A 23,786-nucleotide genomic window follows, 5' to 3' on the forward strand; every position below is an offset into this window, starting at 1 on the left:
TGATAGAGATCATCTGCCAGAAAGCTACAGCAACTGCATATTTAACGGTAAAACTTTAGAAGTCAGGAATAAGGCAAGGATGTCGACCGCTGTCAATTATATTCATTATCATATTGGAAATACATGGTGGAAGCATTGAAACGGAAGAAATACAATTGGCATTATTTGCAGCTGACATGATTGTAACACACAGGACAATTTACAGACTTACTGGAATTAATAAGAGTTCAAGCAAGGTTGCTAAATACAAGACCAATATGTAAAATCCAACAATACTCTTATAAACTAGAAAATGTGATTTTAAAAATGTTACTTACTATAGCAACAAAAACTGTAGGATAATTAGGAGTTAATGTAAGATGTGCATGACCTTATAAAAGTGAAAGACATAATGGAATTATGCCTTTATAATATATATTATAAACAGAGTGATATGCCCTATTCATAGATGAGGAACTCAGTAAACAGTCCTCCCTAAGTAATCTGTACAGTCATTACAATTTCAAAAACAACAACAAAATCCAAATGTGACAAGCTGATCCCAAACAAAGGTTCAGGAACTAAGACATTTTTTGGAAGATGAGGGGAATCATTCTACCATATATGATTGCCAATTATAAAGCTACAATTATTAAAACAGTGGGTTATTGGCAAAGTTAAGTAAGTGGACCAATTTAACAGAGTACAGAGCCCAGAAACATTCCCATAATTACATGGAAATTAGATATAGTGATAGAGGAAGGCTTACAAGTCAGGAGGGAAAGGATGAACTATTTTTTTAAAAGGTGCTAGAAAAAGCAACTATCCACATGGTGTTTACAAGAGAATTTATGAGAATGTAATCAAGACTTTAGGTTAGGAAAGGGGCTCTTAAATAAGGAAACAAAATGAATCATGAAAAGACTGAAGTTGACTATATTTAAATTAAAAACTGTATGATAAACGTCATAAAAAAGTTCTGTGTTCTAATCCTCCATATTTTCATGCAAAATAAAAAGATCCCTCACAAAACTAAAAATCTATAAAATAGCTAGGAATAAACCTAATATGAAATGTGCAAGACCTTCATGAAGAAAGTTATTAAAATTTTATCCAAGAATATAACATACTCTAATAAAATGAGGCCTATCATGATGCTAATGGGAAAAACTACATTAATTAAAAGAAGGCTATTATCCTCAAATTAATGTATAAACTAATACAATCCCAATCAAAAGAGCAACACAATTTTAGTGGAACTTAATAAACCGATTCTAAGATTCACCTGACACAGAAAATGCACAAGAATAAGACAATGAAGAGGGGGGGAAAAAGGAAGGGAAACATGCCTATAGATAGCAAAACACTGTACAAAGTTGGACAGGGAAGCATGTGTTCAGTAGAATAGAATCTAGATCCACTGTCCAGAAACAGACAATTTAGCATATGATAAACTAGGCATTTCAAATGGATGGAGAAAAGATTGGACTATTCAATAATGGTAGGAACAAACTGCCTTTTCATTTTTGTTTGGGAAAGAGGGTAAAACCCCTAAGAGAGAAAATGATCTATAGTGAAACTAGGCCAACATAACATGAACAAGCAACTTGTAATGGAGGATCTACAAATGGCCAAAAAACATGGAAATGTTTAGTTTTATAAGTAATCAGGGAAATTCAAGTTAAAACAAGGTATTTTCAACCACAATATTGTTTAGGAAAACAAACTTCTGAGATTGATACGGCCTACTGTTGGCAAGGGTGTGGAGAAATGGTCCTTTTATGGAGTATGAATTGAAGGAAGCACTTTCACTACAACCGTTAAAATAAAAAATCCACCTAATTTTAATTCCAGCAATTACATGAAGGTTGAGCTATACTTGGAGCAACGAAAGGATGTGTTGTATATAACGTTAAATGAAAAGTTAATAGTTGCAAAATAGTAAAGATGATAATCCCATTTTTGTAAATCACATATAAAACAAAACCAGCTGCTGTAACAAAAAGACTCCAAAAGACAGTGGTTTAAACAAGTCAGGAATTTATTTTGCTCTTAAGTTAACGGGCGAAAGGGAAACAGTTCAAGACTGGCAGGCCAACGTCTCCATCCTCAGCGCACGACCTCTCCCCACCGCATGTCACTGCTTAAGCTCCCACAGGCATCTCGGCCAGCACAAAGGGGAATGCCGAATGGAGTGGACACCCAATTCCTTATTTAAGGGCCCAGTCTGGATGTTCTCTTTGTAGCCCATTGCCTGGTCACGTGGCCACAATTAACCATAAGGGAGGCTGGCAAGTAGAGTCATGAGCTGAGCAGCCACGTGTCCAGGTAAAAAGCAGGCATCTTATCAGTAAAGGAGAAGGGGAAAACAGACATTACAGCAGCAGTCTGCTGCACGCATCTGTAAAGGCATGGAAAATAGCCTGGAAGAATACACACCAAACACAGTACTTATCTCTGGAACACGAACAAGAGGGGGTGGGGAGGCAGAGTACGGCTTGAAAATTTTTAAAGAGTGATAGTATATTCATGTATTAACTAAGGAATTTTTAAAATTTCACAAAATTTTAAAATCCTTTATTGTAGCTTAATACCAATATAACATTTTAAATACATTATCTATATTGTACAAAGCTTTTAAAGTTCCGAAAGTTAGATATTATCTAAATGAAAAAGTTACTCTATGTTGTTAAAACCATGACTTAGAGCATCTTCCTCTAAGTCTCTCCACCCAGAGGCACGATGACGATGCTTCCAGATATCCATACTGAGACACAGGCAAGGCGGTGGCTACCCAAGGTCTCAGCTGGTGGCAGAGCTGAGACAAGGCTTGGCGTGAAGGCCACCTTGCTGTGACTGTATCATAACTTTTGCTGGCATTTTCTACTTGATGAGAAGGCTACAACTTCCCTAGCTTGCTAGAGTTTAGATTTCACACAACAGAGCTAGGATGCCAAAGCACTTCGCACTCGTGAACTGCATCGGTACTTTAATCCGAGAACAAAAGGGATGCAATTTTCTTAATTGAAATGAAGATTACATTTCAATTAATGACTTGATTATAAAAATTAAAAAAGAACCTCCCAGAAACAAAAGTCATTAATTTTGACTCCCTTCTGAGCCAAGTAGTCAAGTTTAGGATGTACTGACCTGTTTAAAAGTCTCTATTATTTCTAGATAATGATGGCAGAATGAAGAAAATAACAGAATCTTCTTCCTCTAATACCGAACCACTTTAAAAACAGAATAAAATTAAAAAGCCAGAATCCAAAAAAAGAAGCAGAAAATTCTGGTGGGAGTTATGACTCTGACAATGACATCTCCTAATCTAAGGGGAAGGATTCATGGCCCAAGCCATTTAACAAAATCTCAGAACAGAAAAGTAAAACCCAAGTCCTCCAACCAAAAGCTGCATGCTGCCCAGCAGAGGCTCTCCCCGACCTCCAAACCCACACCCCTTCTCTCTGGGTGGCAGGGAAGAGCATACAGGAGATCTGGACCCAGCTGCCTGATTTTAGCATGAGCTAGATGTAAAGAAACAGCATGGGAGGAAGGAGAGCACAATACAGAAAAATCAGAAAGAGTGAAAACAGCAGGCCAGAGGAAACAACTCTAAGAAACAAACTGCACCGTGACAGCTCTAGAAGACATTTAAGGAAGCCAATGAACTTCAGAAAACAGGACTTCAGAGCTGTGATGATAAAACAATGACAAGGAAAGAAAAACAACGCTAAGAAAACAAACTAAGGATCAAAACAACATCATCACAAAACTCTAACACATAAACAACAGCCAGAAACAGATGCAGCTGAAAACCAAACCTCTAAAACAGGAGAGTCACGTCGAACGGAAAGGGAAAAGAGAGATGAAGATGACTGGACAGAAGAAGGAGAACAATGATGTCTGATATAAAGTTACCAGCATCCTTAGAAAGACAGACAATGAGTAAGGTAAAAAAGGTTCAAAGTTCCCGTCCAGGATGTAAGCAGAGAGAGGGCTGGAATGGTGCTCACTATGTGGTGATGATGGCATATCCGGGTGTGGTCTGGAGCAATGTCCGTGTGCGTGTGTGCGTTGGTGGTTTTATTTGTACCTACTTTTGGTTCTGCTTGAGTTTTTTTTTTAAGATAACATATATTTTCCTAAAACCACTATTCACTATGCGGGGGGGGGAAAGGTGCCCTTTGCTTAAAATAAAGCCACTGTAAACTGAGAAAACTACAAGTTTCTGAAAATACATGTCTCATCATTTACTATCAAGCTATTCCATGCTTTACTAATAAAAATACCTGTCAATTTAACAGTACCTTAACAGAAGATCGTTTAAAGGCAACTAATAGGACTCAAAAGGTAACAAGTCTGATCTCTTTTTTGGGTGGCAAATGATCGATTTAAACATTTAAAAGCTAGGTACCAAAAACAATTCTGTTATCAGATACTGACGAACTGATTTACTGAACAGGTCTAACTGAATATAAGACATGTTTTTAGCACCAGTAAAAAGAATTCTTGAGAGTTCTGGTCTATAAACTTCTAAATGAGTAGTAATGTACTCCCTGACAGCATCTTCTGGGTAAAAGAACAAATGTGTTCCAAGGATTAACAGTTAGGTCCCTGATTTCATAATTAATTTTGGAAAAAAAAAAAAAAAAAAGAAACCAGGTATTTGGAAAAAAAAAAAGAAATCCAGGTATTTTTTAAGTTTCAGAGAAGAACTTCTTCCTCCTTAAAGTTTTAACTATGAGGTAGCTATCATTCAAAGTAAACATCAAATGCAGCCAACTTCCATTGACAAAACATGATTATTAATCTTAAGATTAATAATCAGAAATTTCCACTAGAAAAAGTCAATTTAAAGTTCAGAAGGTAATATTGATTAGCAGTACTCTGGCTTGAGTTTCCAAATTCCTTCACCACCTGAAGTTCTATGAAAAGTGCACAGATTTCTCAATAGTTCTCGAAAGACACAAGACTGTGATGCTGATAACTTGGATTCAAACTCCTGCAGTATCTCCCGAGTGCTGGCCTGGCCATCAACTTGGGCCTGAAAGGCAATGAAGTTTCTCATTTCTACCAGAAGGTCATCGTGTTCCATGCTGGAAGGCGGAGGAGTAGAAGCCTCTGGAAGGTACCCACTTTCACTTTCTAAGCGCTCTGGCAAAATTAGGTGGTTTCTAGCTCTCATTTTGGCCAACAGTGAGGATGAAGTGAGGGCCCCGGATGAAGGCTCTGCATCTTCAACTTTTCCTCTAAAATGCTCCGAAACATTATCTTTTCCATCCTTTTTCATAGTGCTGTCCTGGAGAAAGAAGACCAGTGCATCGATATATTTAATCTCCAGTTTACGCTCCCACTACTTATTTCTCCAAATGCTCTGAGGGGCCATAAGATAATACACATGCCCAGGGCACTGAGGTTGATGGAGAATGGATGATACACCATCTAATGGAAAGGGAAAGGAGGAGAGTCAAGTGTCTAAATGCACCCACTCTTAGAAAACATTTCCTAAAAAACCCAAAACTACACTATTTGCTTCGTCACCATCCTGAGGGACGAGTGGAGGGAGGGCAGAGAGGGTGGGGCCGGGCTTCCGAAGAAGGCTTCTAGGGAAACCGTCTCCAGCAGGTACGAGCTCTGTGGGCATTTACTGTTCTTCCTCCCAGATTTTCCCGGATCTGAGCACCGTGGGATAAGGAACAATATCAGAGCTGTACTTCCTTCACTTTTAAATCTTTTTACTACTTTACACCTCATGTGAGTTTCCTTAGAACAGCTACATAAATCTAGTTTTTCTTCACATTCCTACTGCTAAAAGAACATAACACAGGAAGTCAAAAAAAAAGATTCTCTATTCCTAAATGTGTTCATATTAATCTAAAACAGGAATCTGAACCTGGGAGTTTTCAAATTTTATAAGTAACATGACCCTTAAGCAGAAAAAAACAAAGTATTAAATGATAAGAGTATGGCCTACTATTTACTCTCAGTGAAGCGCTCAAGGCCTTCGGGGTTGTAGGACAGGCAGAGAAGGGCACAGTGCTCTGGCAGCTAGGAAATTACAAACAACATTCAATAAAGGCCCTCTAGACCTTTAGTCTAGAGGGCAGTGGTCCTTGGAGCTAGTACTTCACCTCCGGATGGGGCAGGCGGTATGGGCAGCAACTCACACATCACCCATCCTTATATGAACTTTTGGAAGACAAAACAGAGATTCTACTATGGATCTTGGGTTAAAGACTTTGTCTTTTCTAGGAAGTTCGCTGGCCCTTTTAAATTCACAGAAAAGTACTTCATAAATGCATGAAAGTGCATACATACAATGTAAACATCAGATGTCATTGTGCCAGTGACGCTCTTCACATGCAGAATCGAGTGAAATCTTCATGGCAATTCAATTAAGTAGATCTCACAAATGAAAAGTTGATAGGCTATCAGATTACCTGGCATTTCTCCTTTGGAGATGTTGAAGAGGGATGCTGCACAGAGAAGCTGGAGTTCCTTTTCTGACCAAATCTTCTCCTAAATACGGAAAAGAGTCATAGTTGATAAAATGTAACTTTGTGACAGATGAGAATGCCCTTCCAACAACTAAACTCCTCTTGGAGCAATTTTCTTCTGCACGGTTATTCTTTCGCAGCCATGATGCTTCTGCTCTATCCCCTGAGATTCCCATACTTTACTCTCCTAGTAAAGTAGTAGAAATTATTACTGCATCTCAAGTAAAAACCACTCAATATCCTTGCTCAACTTACTACCCTTGAATTCTAGGTAGGGAAACTATTCTAAAAGAGCACACTGAATACCATAGTAATTACTGATTGCTGAAACCTAGCTAATCATCTTATTAAAGTTTAATCGTTATTCTGTACCTCTTACTATTTTTTATGACATCACCTCTTAAGCAAAACAGATTTCTCCTTTCCCTGAAAAATCAGCTTTGGAAAGGAGGGAATGAAAGCAAAGAAGAAGGTAAGATGATAAAAGTCTTTCCCCAAGTCACATACATCTGGCTGACCCAATCCCTCCCTGAGAGATTTTCTATTGCTTCAGATAAACGGGAGGAGGTATCCCCGCCTGCCCTGATTTTATTTCCAGCCCAGCAGGTTTGGCCTCCTCACAAGCATGGCAGGGTGGCAACCTCTTACTTTCTTCCTGCTGGTGTACCAGCCACCCCCCTGTGGCCGGTCCAGGTGGGAACACCAGATGCTGCTCCCAGACACCGCTGCCGAGACAGTCTCAGTGCTTTGAGGGCATCCTGGGCCACACGGTTGGCCTCTGCCTCCACCAGCACGTAGTCTGGACTGGCTCCGTCCATGATGGCATCATGCTTCATGATGCTGTGCACACCCACTGACAAGAGCAAAGGAAACAGTGAACATGTTATTTCAGCTCGTACATAATCACACGTTTTCTTCTGTATAGGCTAGTGTGTTGTGGGTAGAGGAAACATCATGAACGTTTTTAGCTGCTATTCACCCGTGATCACCAGGACCCAGGAACTTTTACAAATGCTGCTGCTCTTCACCTGCATCTCTACCCGACGAGGGAGGGACTATCAACTGTCACTGCTTTGTATAATCAAAGCATAATGCTTTAATAACCACACTTCAACATAAATTCTTCACTGTTACCTGGAAAACTTTAAAATCTTCTACTAATATATTCTCTATTGAAGGGGGAAAATATACAAATATAAAATAAAACTACAGAATTTCTAAAAAGTAATGATGATGGAAACACTACATATCAGAAGAATCCAATGCAGTCATCAGTGGAAAATGCATAGCCCTAAATATGTCTATCAATAAAAATGAAAACAAAAATAAAGGAACTGAATTCCAAGTCAAACAGTTTTATAAAAATTAGGACCAAAAAAACTCATCAAAACAAAACCAAAAGCAACAGGAAGAAAATACTGAAGATAAAAGCATAAATTAATGAGGTAGAGAACAACCATGGATCTAATTAATAAATCAAAAACCTGGTTTATTGGGAAAAAAAATCACAAAATAGACAATCTACTAGCTTAACCTGACAAAGGAAACGGGGGAAAAATATACAAAATTAGAAATGACAAGGGGGAAATTATCTTGAAAAAGAAGCCAATTTAAAAAAAATTATTACGAGTATTTTCTATGCCTCCATGCAAATAAACTTGAAAACTAGACAAGACAGATAATTTTTCTTAGGAAAATAGACCAAGAACTGTAGAAAAAAACAGAGCAAGTTACCAATGAACTACCTTACAAGAAAGCATCAGGCCCAGGTGGTTTCCTTCTGAGATGCCATATGTAAGCCTGCTTTCCTGAACAGAAACCGATTCTGCAATCTTTGGAAAGTCAAGGCTGTCACCTTGGGAACACAGTGACTGGTGAGACCTGAGTAAGACAGTCCCAGGGATGACTAATTTGTGCAGGCTGGCCGGTCCCTCCAGGGTCCTGAGCAATTGTTGAGTCTGCTTTCCTAATTTTTCTCCCTTGATATTAGCTACCAGCTTTCCTACTTCCAGAGTGCCTGCCTCTGGCCATGCCCCTGTCTCTCTCCCCCATGATCTGTCACTTTACTCTCCTGTGTTTGTTAAATCAGATAAATATAGCATGCAGAGAAATCACCTATGAATGTTCAGGTAGTACAAATCTATTTTAAGCATTGCACCCCTCCTGTATGTGGTTAGAAGTCGAGTCCTATTGTTCTCCCAAGGTTCAAATTCTCCTAGGAAAGAGAGGCGAAAATGATTTTCAAAAATGCCAATACATTTCAAATCTGAGTTTTAGAAGGAAAAATACTTCCAGTTGACCACACACCCTGCACTGTCAGGAAAGGCTGCTTCCGCTAGAAGTGGCCCCCTCACTTCTATTCCTAGCACACCTGTGGCAAGGTCAGCAAAAGGAGTACCTGATTTTCTGAAAAGCTTTTCCAGGACGTAGTCGTCATGGCTGCGTTCCTTGGGCTCGCTCTCAGTTTCATTGTCCTGCCTCCGGTACTGCTTCTTCTTCACCAGGTGCGGAATTCGAGTTCCCTCAAACTTGGCATCTCTGCGGTGCTTAGAGCTCTTAAGCTTTTGCTTCGGCCTCAGATGTTTCTCCAGGGTCTTTTCTTCTGCCACATGATGTTTCGTTTTCGACTTGTGCTTATAAAAATTATTTTCTGTTTGCTCATTCTCCCAAAGAGGTTCTGTTTGAACCCGGCAGCTTTCTCTTTTATCAGAAAGACCCTCCTTTTCATCGATGCTTTCCTCACCAGACATCCTGTACATTTTGCTGATTCTTGGAGAATCTGAACCTTCCCTGTTTCCATGAATCACTGAGGAATCCTGCAGTCTGGACACTGCACCTGTCTCTTCTCCAAGCCTCTCACTGTTAGTTAGACTACAAGACGTTTGAGGGGCATCTTTCAAAGGATCACCTAGATTAGAAGTTACTGCATTCACTTCAGGTCCTAGAGCTGCAGATTTCTCTTCAGATGACGTGGCAACGTTTGCAGATGTGTTAGAACCAGGGAACTTTTTACCTACTGGAATGTTCTGGTCTGTTCCAAAAGCCGGTTGAAGTTTTCTTTTTAAATGGCGTTTGGGTGTCTGAACATCTGAACCAGTTCCTGTGAAAGGGAAAAACATGCTAGTGTTATACTGCATAATTCTTATGTATTTCGTTACTTTAAGTTAAATTACTTTATGGAATACCTGCAAAAATAGCACTTGTTTCAGTGCTCTGGGATGTATCAGGACTAGTCAGAGTAAACAGCTCATAAAGATCATTGGATTTGAAAAATCGCCTTTGCTTTGGATCTTTTAGCACTCTATTTGTCAAAAACTGCTTGAAGATTTGTCTAAAAAGATAGAAATCAAGCTGGTATGAAACAATGTTCAGCTGTACCTCAGAATTCTAAACATACAGTAATCGTTTATTAATAAGGTAGAAAAACAATCAGGTTCAAAGACATTTTTAAAAAACACACAATAAGACATCTAAGCTTATTTTAATGAGAAAGAAAAAAAAACAAGATAAAAAAACCAAAACACATATTGCTCAGTTACAGCAACTATTGCTCTAAGATGGAAAGACTTCTTTTTTTTTTTTAATTAATTAATTTGCTGTGTTGGGTCTTCGTTGCTGTGCACAGGCTTTCTCTAGTTGCCGCGAGCGGGGGCTTCTCTTGTTGCAGAGCGCGGGCTCAGTAGTTGTGGCTCGCGGGCTTAGTTGCTCCGCCGCATGTGGGATCTTCCCAGACCAGGGCTCGAACCCATGTTCCCTGCATTGGCAGGCAGATTCTTAACCACTGCACCACCAGGGAAGTCCCAAGACTTCTTAAAGTACTATTTTTTAAAAATTCCCTGCTCCAAACCCTGGCAGCGTGCCTCTCCCTCCTGCACACCCGCAACCAGGAGAGCACCCTCCGGTCAAGGAGCACAGCCACGTGTACTGACCGGTGGTAAATCTTCTCTTCAATGGTGCCTGCGGTCAGAAGCCTGTACACCGTCACCTGTTTCTTCTGGCCTATCCGCCACGCTCGCTCCCGGGCCTACGGTAGAAGAGATGCAGCTCAACAAGGGCCCTTCTCAGCGATAAGCACTGATTAATAGCCGGTCGCTTCCTTCCACTCCCGAAATTAGAATTTTGGCTAATGAGGCTAAGTACAACCAAGGCCTATTAAGGAAGATAAACAGGCAGGTGACAAAACAGACCTAGCCAACTCTACCTGGAAAACAATGTGTGTCTGTCCCCTCCCACGTTCTCTTTTTACCCATGTCTAGTGTGCCTGCTACGGGAAAACCGTGAAGACCCTTACTCCAAGCTGAAGACAAGCTACAACCAAGATGTGAGCTATATGCTGAGGGTAACGTGGCACCGAAGGACGCTCCCGAGTGCAAGCCATCAGATAGTATGTCACCAACACGCTCCTTTAAACAAAATAAACGGACCTGCACGTCTGTGCTTGGGTTCCAGTCAGGGTCATAGATGATGACTCGGTTTGCCCCCGTCAGGTTGACTCCTAGGCCACCCACCCGAGTGGTCAGAAGAAACACAAATATGGATGTGTCCTAGAGGTAAGACACACAACACTCAGTATGCACATGGAAGACTAGTTACAGCTCTTCACCTCTGCCTTTACATATTCTCCACACGGAAGCCTGTTCCCAATACAAGCAATGGGTTATGCCCCAGAAACCTTTGGTCAGCCAAGATCCCATCTCACAGCTTCTACTTTTAATATCAATTATATTAGCAATATTTAAAGCCGGGTTTTCGAGAAGGAATACACATTCTCTGTTTAAACACAACACATCCCAATAATCCAGAAATGCACTGAGTTAAAAGCACCCACTGCCCAATCCCAGATGTAGCACTGTGGGTGCAGACCTCTCCTTCTTTCCCCTCCGCACAAAGTAGCACCATGTGACTTCATCATTCTGTTCACTTGTTACCTCATTGTATCTTGTAATCAGTGGTTGTCTTGAAGCTATCGCAGTGGTACCATCCATCTTGAGATAGGAATACTTTTGGTCCCTAAGGAATACTTCAAATATGTCCAACATCTGTTTGGGAAAAGGGGTGGAGGATATAAGAGTTTAAAAATCAAATGTACATCTCCAGTGAGTACTCCACACTTGTGTAAAGAGTCACATCCTTCCCAAAAGGCTTATATTAAAAGGGGTTTCCTGATTCGAGGAAGATAAATGTAATTACTGCAAGAATATTTTTGGTATTTCCATACTGTTAATTCTTACATGTTTTGTAATCAGCACAGCATTTATTTGAGTTCAGACCCAAACTCACCTGCACCCCATAATCACATGGTAATAAACCTTTTTTAAAAAGCCGACTTCTGGGCACCAACTCTAGAGAAAGGTCCCATCTCCCAAAGAGCTTTGCAGGCTGCCACTTCAGGGTCAATGGGTGGATTTGCCTTTGGAATCAGTATTTTAGACAATATCTCATTTTTTGAATAATGGTTGTGAGTCATAAAGAACCAACTTGTTTCTTGTATGAGGTTTGTATACTCACCTGTCTGGACTGAGAAAACAGCAATACTCGTTGGCCCTGCTTGTGCCATATTTTCAACAAGGACTCAACAACTATCATTTTCCCAGAACGTTTCCAGTGTCCAAACTGATCTTCCCCTAGTTCCTCATCTGGAATTCCTTTAAGATTCTTGGGGCCTCCAGAAAAGAGATCAGGGTGGTTGCAGATTTTTCTTAGGGCTACAAGTCCAGAGAAAATCTATGGTACAAAAGAATTATGTGCACTCAGATTACCCCACGTAAAATACTATTCACTCCGGAAGGAAAGGAAGGAGGCTGTTTGATATGTAACACAGATTAAAAAGTAATTCTTCACCAGCTTCTTAGTTTCCTCCCTAACCACAGCATATTAGGAGCTGGAAGAAATCAACCTTTACACATCTTCTTTTCCTGATAGGGCACGTTCTCTAAAAACAAAAAAAATCCTTTTGGACCAAACATATCTACCAGGGTCACATTCAACTGCTGATGATTTATTTTCCCTCTAGAAAAAAAAAGTATGCAGTTCACAGTATATAAAAAACTGGCTCACCTTTTAAATATAAATAAGAAACATCACGCCCATCTAAAATTTAGGGAAATCTATCATGTAACTTAACAAATGCATTTATTAGTTTTTTAAACATTTTTACTGGAGTATGATTGCTTTACAGTGGTGTGTTAGTTTCTGCTGTATAACAAAGTGAATCAGCTGTACATATACATATATCCCCATATCTCCTCCCTCTTGCGTCTCCCTCCCACCCTCCCTATCCCACCCCTCTAGCTGGTCACAGAGCACCGAGCTGATCTCCCTGTGCTATGCGGATGCTTCCCACTAGCATCTATTTTACAAACAAATGCATTTAAAAATTGTACTCCTAAGTAGCTCACTAGAAGTTCTGTATTTTAACATGTGAGTCAGAGGCTGAAATTCCCTTTACCTTTACATTAGTTTATCAGGAAACATACCCACGTGGAAAATCTACGGATGGGAATGACGTGCAGGACTTTTCACGCAGCAGAAGGGCTTGGAGACCCAAAGTGAGAGAGCCCACCCGCCCGCCCCAACAAGAGGGAATCTTTCACAGGTCTCACCCCTGACTCAAGTCACACTCACCAGTATAAAAACTCAAGTGGAAAAAGATAAATCATAAATTAAGCCAAAAACCAAAGAGTATGGTAGTTTTAACTAGTAAGCAGTTAAACAAATAAACGATAAACGATCTGAACAAAGCAGGAACCCCATCACCACTCCCCAGAGTCATCTGTTACTTGTCTTTCTTCCTGGAGATCTCTGCTGTCCAACACAGCAGTCACAAGCTATGTGTGGCCACTGAGCACGTGAAGTGTGTAGTCCAAATTGAGATGTGTTACCAATGTAAAATACCCAATTTTGAAGACTTAGTACAAAAAAGAGTAAAATATCTCAGTAGTTTAAAAATTTTGATTACATATTAAAATATTTTAGATACATCAGGCTAAATAAAATATATTATCAAAGTTGATCTCACCTGTTTTGCTTTTTAATCTTTTTTAATGTGAGTACTAGAAAATTTAAAATCACACATGTGGCTTGTGTTCTCTATCTACTGGACAGTGCTGATCTAGACCACCTAAGGCTTCACAACTTGGAGACACGTGAAGATAAGTTAAGGGGAGATACAGGAGAGATGAATAAATGTGAATGATTTCAAAACCTCCTAGAGATGCCAATGACAGATGAAACAAATAGTAAGAGCTGGGTAAAAGAACGAAAATGCCTTAATCTGGAGGAAAAACCATGTAGATACTACGGAACACAGGCAGCCTCATCACCCACACTCATCTCTATCTGTCTCCATGCAGGAGGCAGCAAAGTGTATTTCCGAGCATCCCATGCTGCTCAGCTGTACCTCCAACGAGGATGGACCAAGGACTAAGGAAGTCTTACCTGTCAAATAAAAATACAATTCACGCTTCAAGATACTGAAGCACAAAGAAGTTGAAGAGTTCACGTGAAGCTTTTGACTAAAGCTGATGATAAACTTACTACATGTGCTGAATGAAGAGACGTTTACCCACATATATTGCTGAATATGGCCAATAACTAAAATGTTATTACTTATACAAAAATGTATAACAATAATTCTTCCTCTGTGCAGCCCAGCAGTCCGGGGCTGCTCCCGACAGGCTACAGAGGAACAGCAATCCCTGTAGGACCCACCATTACAGACCCTGTTGTCTAGTGCATTCTTCCACTAGACCATGCAGTGCTGGGTTCAAGTGTAACAGTGCTGCAGTACAGATAAAAAGGGAGCATGCTCCAACTGTGTGTTCTCTTACTTCTGGAAGGGCTTCAAATGAAGGGAAGGTTCACACCCAAATATTTTCAAGAGGGTAATAACAGTGAATCCTTGACTAGTACTAGTTTCCTTTCCTCCCCCACTTTCCTTGGTCCACAATTCTTTCTCCAGCTTCTATTATTTGGCTGACCTGCATCTCTCCATTGAGAATTCTGTAAACTTCTTTGGAATCAATGAAATTTTGGTAGACTTTATGTTGCTCATCTGTAAGACGGCAAAATAAGACCTAAGGGGAGAATAAAAACAGAGCTGAAAAAAAAAACTTAACAAAACAAAATAACTAAAATAGTAACAAAATTTACTAATCAAAAGAACACAATGTATGTAATTTTCAGTGTACATCCTATTAAAAACAAAACAAAAGGAAGCCACATCTCAGAGCTGAGCAAAGAAGAGCTCCCTCCTCTCAAGAGCCCCCTCCGTTTCTGTCTTCCATCCACTTTTTGGTCCCCATGGCATATGGTCCCCACCCCACTATCCCGGGAGTCCCTGAAGCCTGGCTTCCTGCTCATGGGGAAGTTCAGGACCAGGTGCACAGTGCTTCCTCCATCCCAGCCTTCGAGTGCTCAGACCATCTCAGCTCGCAATCCCCTCAACCCACTCTTCACTTCAGCAAACCTGACCAGGAACCTTAACCTTACCTGGCACACCCCTTCCCCTTCCTGGAGTTCTAAACCATCCCCAAGTTTACCAGACTCACCTATGACAACCCCTTACCCTGCCAGCCCAACAGCGTCTACTAACCCACGCCCCCACGTTCCCCTCACCCCCCGACATTCTGCCTCTCAACCCTCCTCTCCTTCTCTAAGACCACTGCCACCATTTCACGGCCTATGTTCCTCGGCTAGTCACAAACCCACGGTATTTTCCTTCATCTACCCCTCTGCCACCCACTGCATCTGCCCTGCAAACTTCCAAATGAAGAGGAACTCAACTGCCTGCCTTCTCCACTCCTTTGTGGTAAGTGCTGAGTGCCGCTGGAGACAGCCCCACCAGGGCGGCATCCTAGAGAGGACCCACCCCCACCCCCCGCTCAGCACCTGCTCACACCCAGATGGCCGTGACAACACTCCTCACTCTCCCCAAGCCACCCACCCACCACCTGTGTCTCCACCTCTACTTAAAAACATCAAAAACAAAAAAACAGAAATAGAAACTGAAGCTATCAGGCCTGATTTCCTAATTTTCACTCTGTAAAATGTATCTATTTCTTCATCTGTCACACCTGGTTGTTCTCCTTTATTCTCAGACCAGTAGGTCCCTACAAGGGATCCAGGACAACCCTTTCATCTTTGCACCAGATCTGAAAACCCACTCATCTTCCTCAGATCAGTGCTCCACACCTTAGATGCCCCAAAAACTGACGGGGATGCTTCCCTGGTGGCGCAGTGGTTAAGAATCCTCCTGCTAATGCAGGGGACATGGGTTCGATCTGTGGTCCGGAAAGATCCCACATGCCGCGAAGCAACTAAGCCTGTGCACCACAACTACTGAGCCTGTGCTCTAGAGCCCATAAGCCACAACTACTGAAGCCCGCGTGCCTAGAGCCCGTGCTCCACAACAAGGGAAGCCACCGCGATGAGAAGCCCTCGCACCGCAACTAAGAGTGGTCCCCGCTCGCCGCAGCTAGAGAAAGCCCGTGCACAGCAACAAAGACCCAACGCAGCCAAAAATAAATAAATTAAAAAAAAAACTGAGGGGGAAAACTCCCTGAAAGGATGTGCACAATGACCACCTCCACTTCCCCACCCTCCAGTCACTCCTGAGCCCAGCAGGCTCACCTGTCGTAGGCAGGTATATACAGCGGTAGACTAGCCTGCCCCACAGCACCAGAGACCACACCTGTTAGCCTCACCTATTCTGTGTGTGAAAAGCAGGGTGAATGCCAGGTACACCTGTGCTTTAGGAATGTTTTGATAATTCTTGTATTTACAGACCTGTTCATTTTTATCTGGCAAAGAAAGGCTCATTTTGACATCCGACTTCATTCTCCGCAGTAGGTATGGATTTATGGTGTCTCGTAGAACACATGCACACTTATAAGCAGTTTTAACCTTTAATAAGAGAAAAGGGGAAACAATTACTGTGCATCTGAGGAACACATTTGTTCTTACCTCTCAATTGATTCCAATGCTTAAAAAAATTTTTTTAAAAGAATGATCAATGGTTGTACAAAATTGTGGGAAACAGTAGGAAAATGGTTTGTAAAACTTTAAGTTCCATATACTCCAGGACGCAGTAGCTTTCATAATAATATCATCAATAAAAAAAACAAAACAAAACTTCTCATTAACCAAAATGTACGAAAGAACAACTGGTAATTTTGTGCCCTGTTCCACCTCTATTTAATTATTATTATATAGTTAAACCCTAAAGTGGAGATTTATTCAATGCTTGACCCCCTCTAGGGAAAAAAACTGCTTTCAAACAAATCTCAGTTTATAATCTTGTACTCTCCAATAGCCACAAAGGAACTGCTACTCTGCAAGACTGAAGATCAAACACTAACTCAGGGAAACGCTGCAGCAAGGGGAACAGCAGATAATAAGCAGAGATTACTGCCCACAGGAGACTCAGAGAGTAAGTTCAAGAAAAGCCCTATGATCCCAGAAATGAAAGGTCACTCCAGCCTAAAATGGAGCATATGGCTCTGTAATGGAGCACAGCCACATGAGATGGGTATTAACTGTCCAGAGAAAAACAAAGACCCACAGTGCAGGAAACCACTCTCTCTGCAATTCACTTAAAGGCAAAGAATTCAATAAATTATTGATACTTTGAAAAAAATCTAAATAGGCTTAACAACCTAGTAAATACTATTTAATGGAACAAGAAAATTTCCAACCAAAGCTTAAATTTAAGAAAGTTATCAGCAAAATGAATAATTAAAAGAGCTTGAATAAACACAGAAAAATTCAAGTTAAAAAATTAACATGGTTGGGCTTCCCTGGTGGCGCAGTGGTTGAGAGTCCGCCTGCCGATGCAGGGGACACGGGTTCGTGCCCCGGTCCGGGAAGATCCCACATTCCGCGGAGCGGCTGGGCCCGTGAGCCATGGCCGCTGAGCCTGCGCGTCCGGAGCCTGTGCTCCGCAACGGGAGAGGTCACAGCAGTGAGAGGCCCACATACCGCAAAATCAAAGACAGAAAAACAAAAAAACAGTTTTACTTGGACCAGCAGACAATAACAAAGAAACTCTATTCATCAACGACTTTTGGTTACAGGTAACCCTGTAAATATATCATTCAGAAATTGATAAAAATTACCAGAAGATGATAATCAGGTACACTTTATGGCTTGTAATGCTGAGATAAATTTCAAATTTTAACAAGACATTGCAGTCCTACCAAGGAAGCAAGTACATTATTTAAAATCTTCCTAAAAATATATACAGCGTGTTAAGGAAACTCTGCCCACATGCTCACGTCTACCTCCATTTCTCTCCTCTCGAAGAATGAGTGAGATGCTGATGGCGCTGGAAACCCAGGGCTGGGCTGGTGCGTGGCCTGGCAGCTCGCTCTCTCCTGCCCGTCTACCCTTCTGGAAAGTCCACCCGCCCCCAGCCCACTTGTGCTGAACTTGCAAGGGCTGGAGCTCAGAGTGGCTGGGGACGGGTCTGTTTCTCACACCCCACTCTCCCCAGAGGAAGATCTTAAGCTCTAAACTGGGGTGGGGATGTGAGAGCAGGGAAGACCAAGAAACCCTATTTTAGCTTTGACGTCACGCCACATTCTCCAGTCCAACTTTCGAGCCAATTCTATACTGAATTCCCTTCTGCTTCTTGTGTCTGCCTCTCTGTGAGTAAAAATGCACAGTGAGGATCCAACTGTGTTCCTTCGTCACTCCACCTCCCCACAGCTATGGAAAATGGACACCTTGCTGAGCCTGCTCATGCTTCCTTCCTCTTCCCGAGGAGGCAGAGTGATAACTCCTCCCCAGTTCTGCCTCTCCCAGAGCCCAGTCACCTTAGGCAAGTCTCCAAAACGCTCAGTCTCAATAATAACCTTGAGCATGAAATGAGGAGGCTCAACTAGATGACTCCTCGGGCTCTTTTCAGTTCTAAAATCCCCTGCACAGGCTCAATGTACAAATCCAAGGGGCGTCCATGTTTTGGGTAGTTAATGTTCTTCCCCCTCACCCTCCTCAGCCTTTTAGATCCTAACCATCCCCACCCAGGAAGCCTGCCTTGACTCCCACAAGCTCTGGATTGGCTGTCTCCCCTGAGCACAGTCTTCATTACCCTATACCGTGATCATCTGTTTACCACTTTCCCCCCTGCACACTCTCCACTGGACCAGGAATGCTATTCCAGGGAAGGCTCTGATTGTCAGCCATTTCCCATCATTTTAGCCCCAGCCTGACACACAAAATACCTGCTGACAGACTACCTTCTTGGGATTCACTATTTCATGGCAACTATGGACTTAAAACAAAAAGGAGCAAATAAAAGCAGTACCTCTGCTCCCAAGGACTTTACAGTCTAAAAAGGGGAAAAAGATAAGTGCACAAACTTCTGAAACGAGGACTTCAAGGAAGAAACAGACCCTATTTGCACCGCCTCAAAGTATACCCCATAAATGACTTATTAATTATAAAGGAGAAGTGGTAGCTTCAAAGAGTTTAGAAGTCTGACACACAACACCTTGCCCAGTAATCAGACCACCACCGATGAAGGGACAAACCAACAGCATGTGCCTCCAGATACGAGTAAAGCACTGAGAGACAGGTCACTTCTTTGTATTCCTGCTCAAAGGGAATAAGCTGATTCCAATCACAAAGAATGGAAAACAAACCCAAGGTGAGGCACATTCTATGAAATAATAGGCCTGTAGTCTTCAAAAATGTCAAGTCATGAAGGCAAAAGGAAGATCACAGGAACAGCTTCAGATTAAAGGAGACTAAACAGACACGGAAATTACTGGAACAACCGGCACAATGTGCATGACAAATAGATTAGATAACAGAATTACATCAATGTTACATTTCCTCCTGATTTTGATGTTTATACCATGGTTATGTAAGACAACATCCCTCTTCTTAGGAAATATACACTAAAGGATTTGGAGAAAAGGGGCATCGTGTCTACAACTTACTCAGATGATTCAGGAAAAAAAAAGCATAAATTTGTGTGTGTGTGTGTGTGTGTGTGTGTGTGTGTGTGTGTATATACGGCGGGGGGGGGGAGAGAGAGACAGAGAGAGAGAGACAGAGAGACAGAGACAGAGACAGGGAAGGAGGAGGGAGGGAAGGAAAGATAAAGCAAATATGGCAAAATGTTAGCAAAATGCTAACAATTAGGGAATCTAGGAGCTATTTTTACAATTCTTGCAACTTTCTGTTAAGTTTGAAATTATTCCAAAATAAAGAGTTAAAAAAAAAAAGAACAAGATACATGAAGGATAACCGAGATTCAGTGGAGGAAGACAGCTCCCGTAAAAGTTAATTAAAAATCAAAAATCATTCAATCTCAAAATTTTAAAGGTATTAAAATGGTTTTTGACAGTCCTCTAATCTTAAAGGTCTAAAATTCTTTTTCTAGTTATGTATTTTATTTCTGGCTCAGTCATAACCTGGCTGGTACAGGCCCCCACCTGAGAGCTGTGCAGAGACCCAGCCTCTCATGGAGGCTAGAGCCTGCCCCCAAATTCCATAAACCGCCCTCCAGTTGGCCTCACCTCCTAACGTTCCTGTCTGTGACAAGCCCACTCTACCAGTCACCAGGCCTGAAGCCTCAGGGGTTAGCTACAGCAAGCTCACCACTCTCCCACCAATCTCCTTTATCTTACCAACCTCCACATCTTGTTTGTTCTGCCTAGAAAACGCCACTTGGGACTCTTGCTCTAGACCTGCTTTCTCAGGACCATCACCCACATCCAGGTCCAGGCTCTCATCACCCTCACCCCCAACAATTCCTGCAGGTCCCTCAATGCCAGCCTCCCTCCCACAATTACCTGCAGCCTGAGTAACCGTCCAAGAACAGCCTGCTCCCAGCCTCCTGCTCAAACACCTTCAGTGGCTCTTCCCTGCCTAAGCGCTCCTGCCTCCCTTCAAGGCCCCCACTGCCAGCATCCACAGCTTTCCTGCAACTCCTCCAAAAGCATCTCCAGTCCAGTCAAGCATGTCTCCTCACTGCTCATGGTCACACAGAGTGGCTGCGTTATACTGTTGCTCTAACCTAGAATGTCCCACTTTTCCCAACCTGTTTTCCCAGGATCAGGTTAAAGGGTATACGTCTTGTTAAGTCTTCCCTGGTGTCCCCTTTGCTAAGCTTGTAAAGTACTTTATAAGATGCACTACCCAATTTGCACTATTACACGCTGTCCAGAAGTGACTCACTCTTATCTCATAATTTCTGACTGCTCTTGAATATTTTACATGATTTTTTAAAAACTCATCTGGAAAATTATGCGCTATCAAGCAAAAATAATTTTGTTTTTTTTATCACATAGCAATTTATAAGCTTGGTCATTTCCCTTACATTCTGAATGACTTGGCTACAAAGTATAGTATTTAGTAGGAACGTTTTAAATATTAAAACACCAGAAGTGTCACCTGCCTGATACACTACCTGTACTGGGGAGGCATTTGAATACCCCCCCATGGTGATGGGGACTGAGAACTGCTCCATAAACACGGGCAACGTGCCCAACTTTCCCGGGAAGATGAAATCAAAGAGTGACCACAGCTCACGGAGATTATTCTGCATCGGTGAGCCAGACAGGATGATGCGATGAGGGGTGCGGAACTGTTCGGGGAAAGCAAGGACTTTTCTGTTAAATACACCTTTTAGCAGACGATCACCAACCCTACCCCAAAACACTCCCATGCAATCTTATTATTTAACACAACTACATATTCTTTTGGTCTCCTCTAAAACGCATTTTATGAAACTTTAATTCTTCAATTACACATAGATTAAAAAAATATATATATAGGGAAGAATTTCTTACTGTTCAAGCTGAAGACTATGGACTAGAGTTGGATTTGGTTACATTCTAACAACTAATCCCTATAAGAGACATTAAGTAATGTGAACAATTAGAATTTTAGAAAACATGATTAAGTGCAAGAATGAAAAGTGTTCTGCATTAAGGCAAAATGTGTATTTCAAATTCCTTATGCAAAAGCACAAGGAGAGGGCTTCCCTGGTGGCGCAGTGGTTGAGAGTCTGCCTGCCGATGCAGGGGACACGGGTTCGTGCCCCAGTCCGGGAAGATCCCACATGCCGTGGAGCGGCTGGGCCCGTGAGCCATGGCCGCTGAGCCTGTGCATCCGGAGCCTGTGCTCCGCAACGGGAGAGGCCACAACAGTGAGAGGCCCGCGTACCACAAAAAAAAAAAAGCACAAGGAAAGATTAAATAAGTCTGTTACTAAAAGCAGAGTTTATTCTCAATTAAATATTATCCACCTGGAAACCCTCCTTGTTATTAAAGGTCACACCTGTTTGCAAGCAAGAGTGATGGCAGCATTTGGATTCCGAATTTTGTGTCCTTCGTCCAAGATCACATAGTGCCAGTCATGCCTGCTAATATCATCTTGCATCAGTCGAACGTAGGAGTAAGAAGTGATCAAAATCCCATGACAATGAGCAATATCTCGAATTAGTTTCTCCTAAAATGATGACAAAATGGTAAAGACAGTTTTAAATAAGAAGTTAAATGAGGATGGCTCTTAAAATCAAACCTTTTAAGGACTTCTCTGGTGGTCCAGTGGTTAAGACTCCCCGCTTCCAATGCAGGGAGCATGGGTTCAATCCTGGTCGGGGAACAAAAATCCCACATGCCATGCGGCGTGGCCAAAAAACAAATAAATAAAATCAACCTTTCATGTGGAGAAAAGGGAACCCTCCTGCACTGTTGGTGGGAATGTAAATTGATACAGCTCCTATGGAGAACACTATGGAGGTTCCTTAAAAAACTAAATATAGAACTACCATACGACCCAGCAATCCCACTACTGGGCATATACCCTGAGAAAACCATAATTCAAAAACAGTCATGTACCACAATGTTCATTGCAGCTCTGTTTACAATAGCCAGGACATGGAAGCAACCTAAGTGTCCATCATCGGATGAATGGATAAAGAAGATGTGGCACATATATACAATGGAATATTACTCAGCCATAAAAAGAAACGAAATTGAGTTATTTGTAGTGAGGTGGATGGACCTAGAGTCTGTCATACAGAGTGAAGTAAGTCAGAAAGAGAAAAACAAATACCGTATGTTAAAACACATATATGGAATCTAAGGAAAAAAAAAAGGTCACGAAGAACCTAGGGGTAAGATGAGAATAAAGACACAGACCTACTAGAGCATGGACTTGAGGATATGGGGAGGGGGAAGGTTAAGCTGTGACAAAGTGAGAGAGTGGCATGGACATATATACACTACCAAACGTAAAATAGATAGCTAGTGGGAAGCAGCCGCATAGCACAGGGAGATCAGCTCGGTGCTTTGTGACCACCTAGAGGGGTGGGATAGGGAGGGTGGGAGGGAGGGAGACGCAAGAGGGAAGAGATATGGGAACATATGTATATGTATAACTGATTCACTTTGTTATAAAGCAGAAACTAACACACCATCGTAAAGCAATTATACTCCAATAAAGATGTTAAAAAAGAAAAGAAAGAAATAGCCATAGGTACCAGGAACAAACGGGATGGGCAGGGAAGAAATAGGTGAGGGAGATTAAGCGGTACAAACTTCCAGTTGCAAAATAAATGAGTCAAGGGTGAAATGTACAGTGCGGGGCAATGTAGTCAATAACTATGCAACATCTTTGTATGGTAACATATAATAATTAGACTTATCATGAAGATCATTTTGAAACCTATAGAAATATTGAATTACTATGTTGTGTAACAGGAATCAACATAGTGTTATAGGTTAATTATACTTCAAACACAAACTCATAGAAAAAGAGATCATAGTTGCGGTTACCAGAGGTGGAAGATGGGGGGGAGGAGGAATTGGATGAAGGCAATCAAAAGGTACAAACTTCCAGTTATAAGCTAAGTACTAGGGATGTAATATACAACATGACAAATATAATTAACACTCCTATATGTTAGGTATGAAAGTTGAGAGTAAATTCTAGAGTTTTCATCACAGGAAATTTTTTTCTATTTCTTTAATTTTGTATCTATATGAGAGGATGAACGTTCGCTAAGCTTACTGTGATAATTATTTCATGGTGTATGTATCTCAAATCATTATGCTGTACACCTCAAACTTCTAAAGTGCTGTATGTCAATTATATCTCAATAAAGCTGGAAGGAAAAATAAATATAATAAAATGTTTACAAATTAAAAAAATATCAACCTTTCAATCATGATACAATCTAAGGCACTTTATAAATATGTACACAAACATAATATATACAACAGAATTATACATTATCAGCAGTGGAAGTTTATGTTTCATTAATCTGTAAGTCGTAAACACTGACTAGTAATGTCC

At 41.4% G+C, this 23,786-nt stretch overlaps 1 protein-coding gene across 2 annotated transcripts in view; it reads right to left on the reverse strand.

Moving 5' to 3' along the window:
- Positions 1-2,011: 2,011 nt before the first annotated feature.
- ERCC6 (ERCC excision repair 6, chromatin remodeling factor) overlaps positions 2,012-23,786 on the reverse strand; it is a 71,451-nt gene continuing 49,676 nt past the window's right edge. For both annotated transcript variants that reach the window (XM_029245785.1, XM_029245786.1), the window contains exons 9-21: positions 21,765-21,935; positions 20,893-21,069; positions 16,263-16,379; positions 14,456-14,551; positions 11,985-12,200; positions 11,405-11,515; positions 10,901-11,020; positions 10,406-10,500; positions 9,662-9,807; positions 8,875-9,576; positions 7,125-7,329; positions 6,420-6,498; positions 2,012-5,278 (exon numbers count right to left, since the gene is read on the reverse strand). In XM_029245785.1, coding sequence (XP_029101618.1) covers positions 4,856-5,278; positions 6,420-6,498; positions 7,125-7,329; positions 8,875-9,576; positions 9,662-9,807; positions 10,406-10,500; positions 10,901-11,020; positions 11,405-11,515; positions 11,985-12,200; positions 14,456-14,551; positions 16,263-16,379; positions 20,893-21,069; positions 21,765-21,935 — 2,658 coding nt within the window. In that variant the 3' untranslated portion in view covers positions 2,012-4,855. The remainder of the gene's footprint in view (positions 5,279-6,419; positions 6,499-7,124; positions 7,330-8,874; positions 9,577-9,661; positions 9,808-10,405; positions 10,501-10,900; positions 11,021-11,404; positions 11,516-11,984; positions 12,201-14,455; positions 14,552-16,262; positions 16,380-20,892; positions 21,070-21,764; positions 21,936-23,786) is intronic.

This window comes from Monodon monoceros, unplaced genomic scaffold (assembly GCF_005190385.1).
Source record: "Monodon monoceros isolate NGI ecotype Baffin Bay Population unplaced genomic scaffold, NGI_Narwhal_1 Super_Scaffold_4, whole genome shotgun sequence".
NCBI classification, from domain to species: Eukaryota; Metazoa; Chordata; class Mammalia; order Artiodactyla; family Monodontidae; genus Monodon; species Monodon monoceros.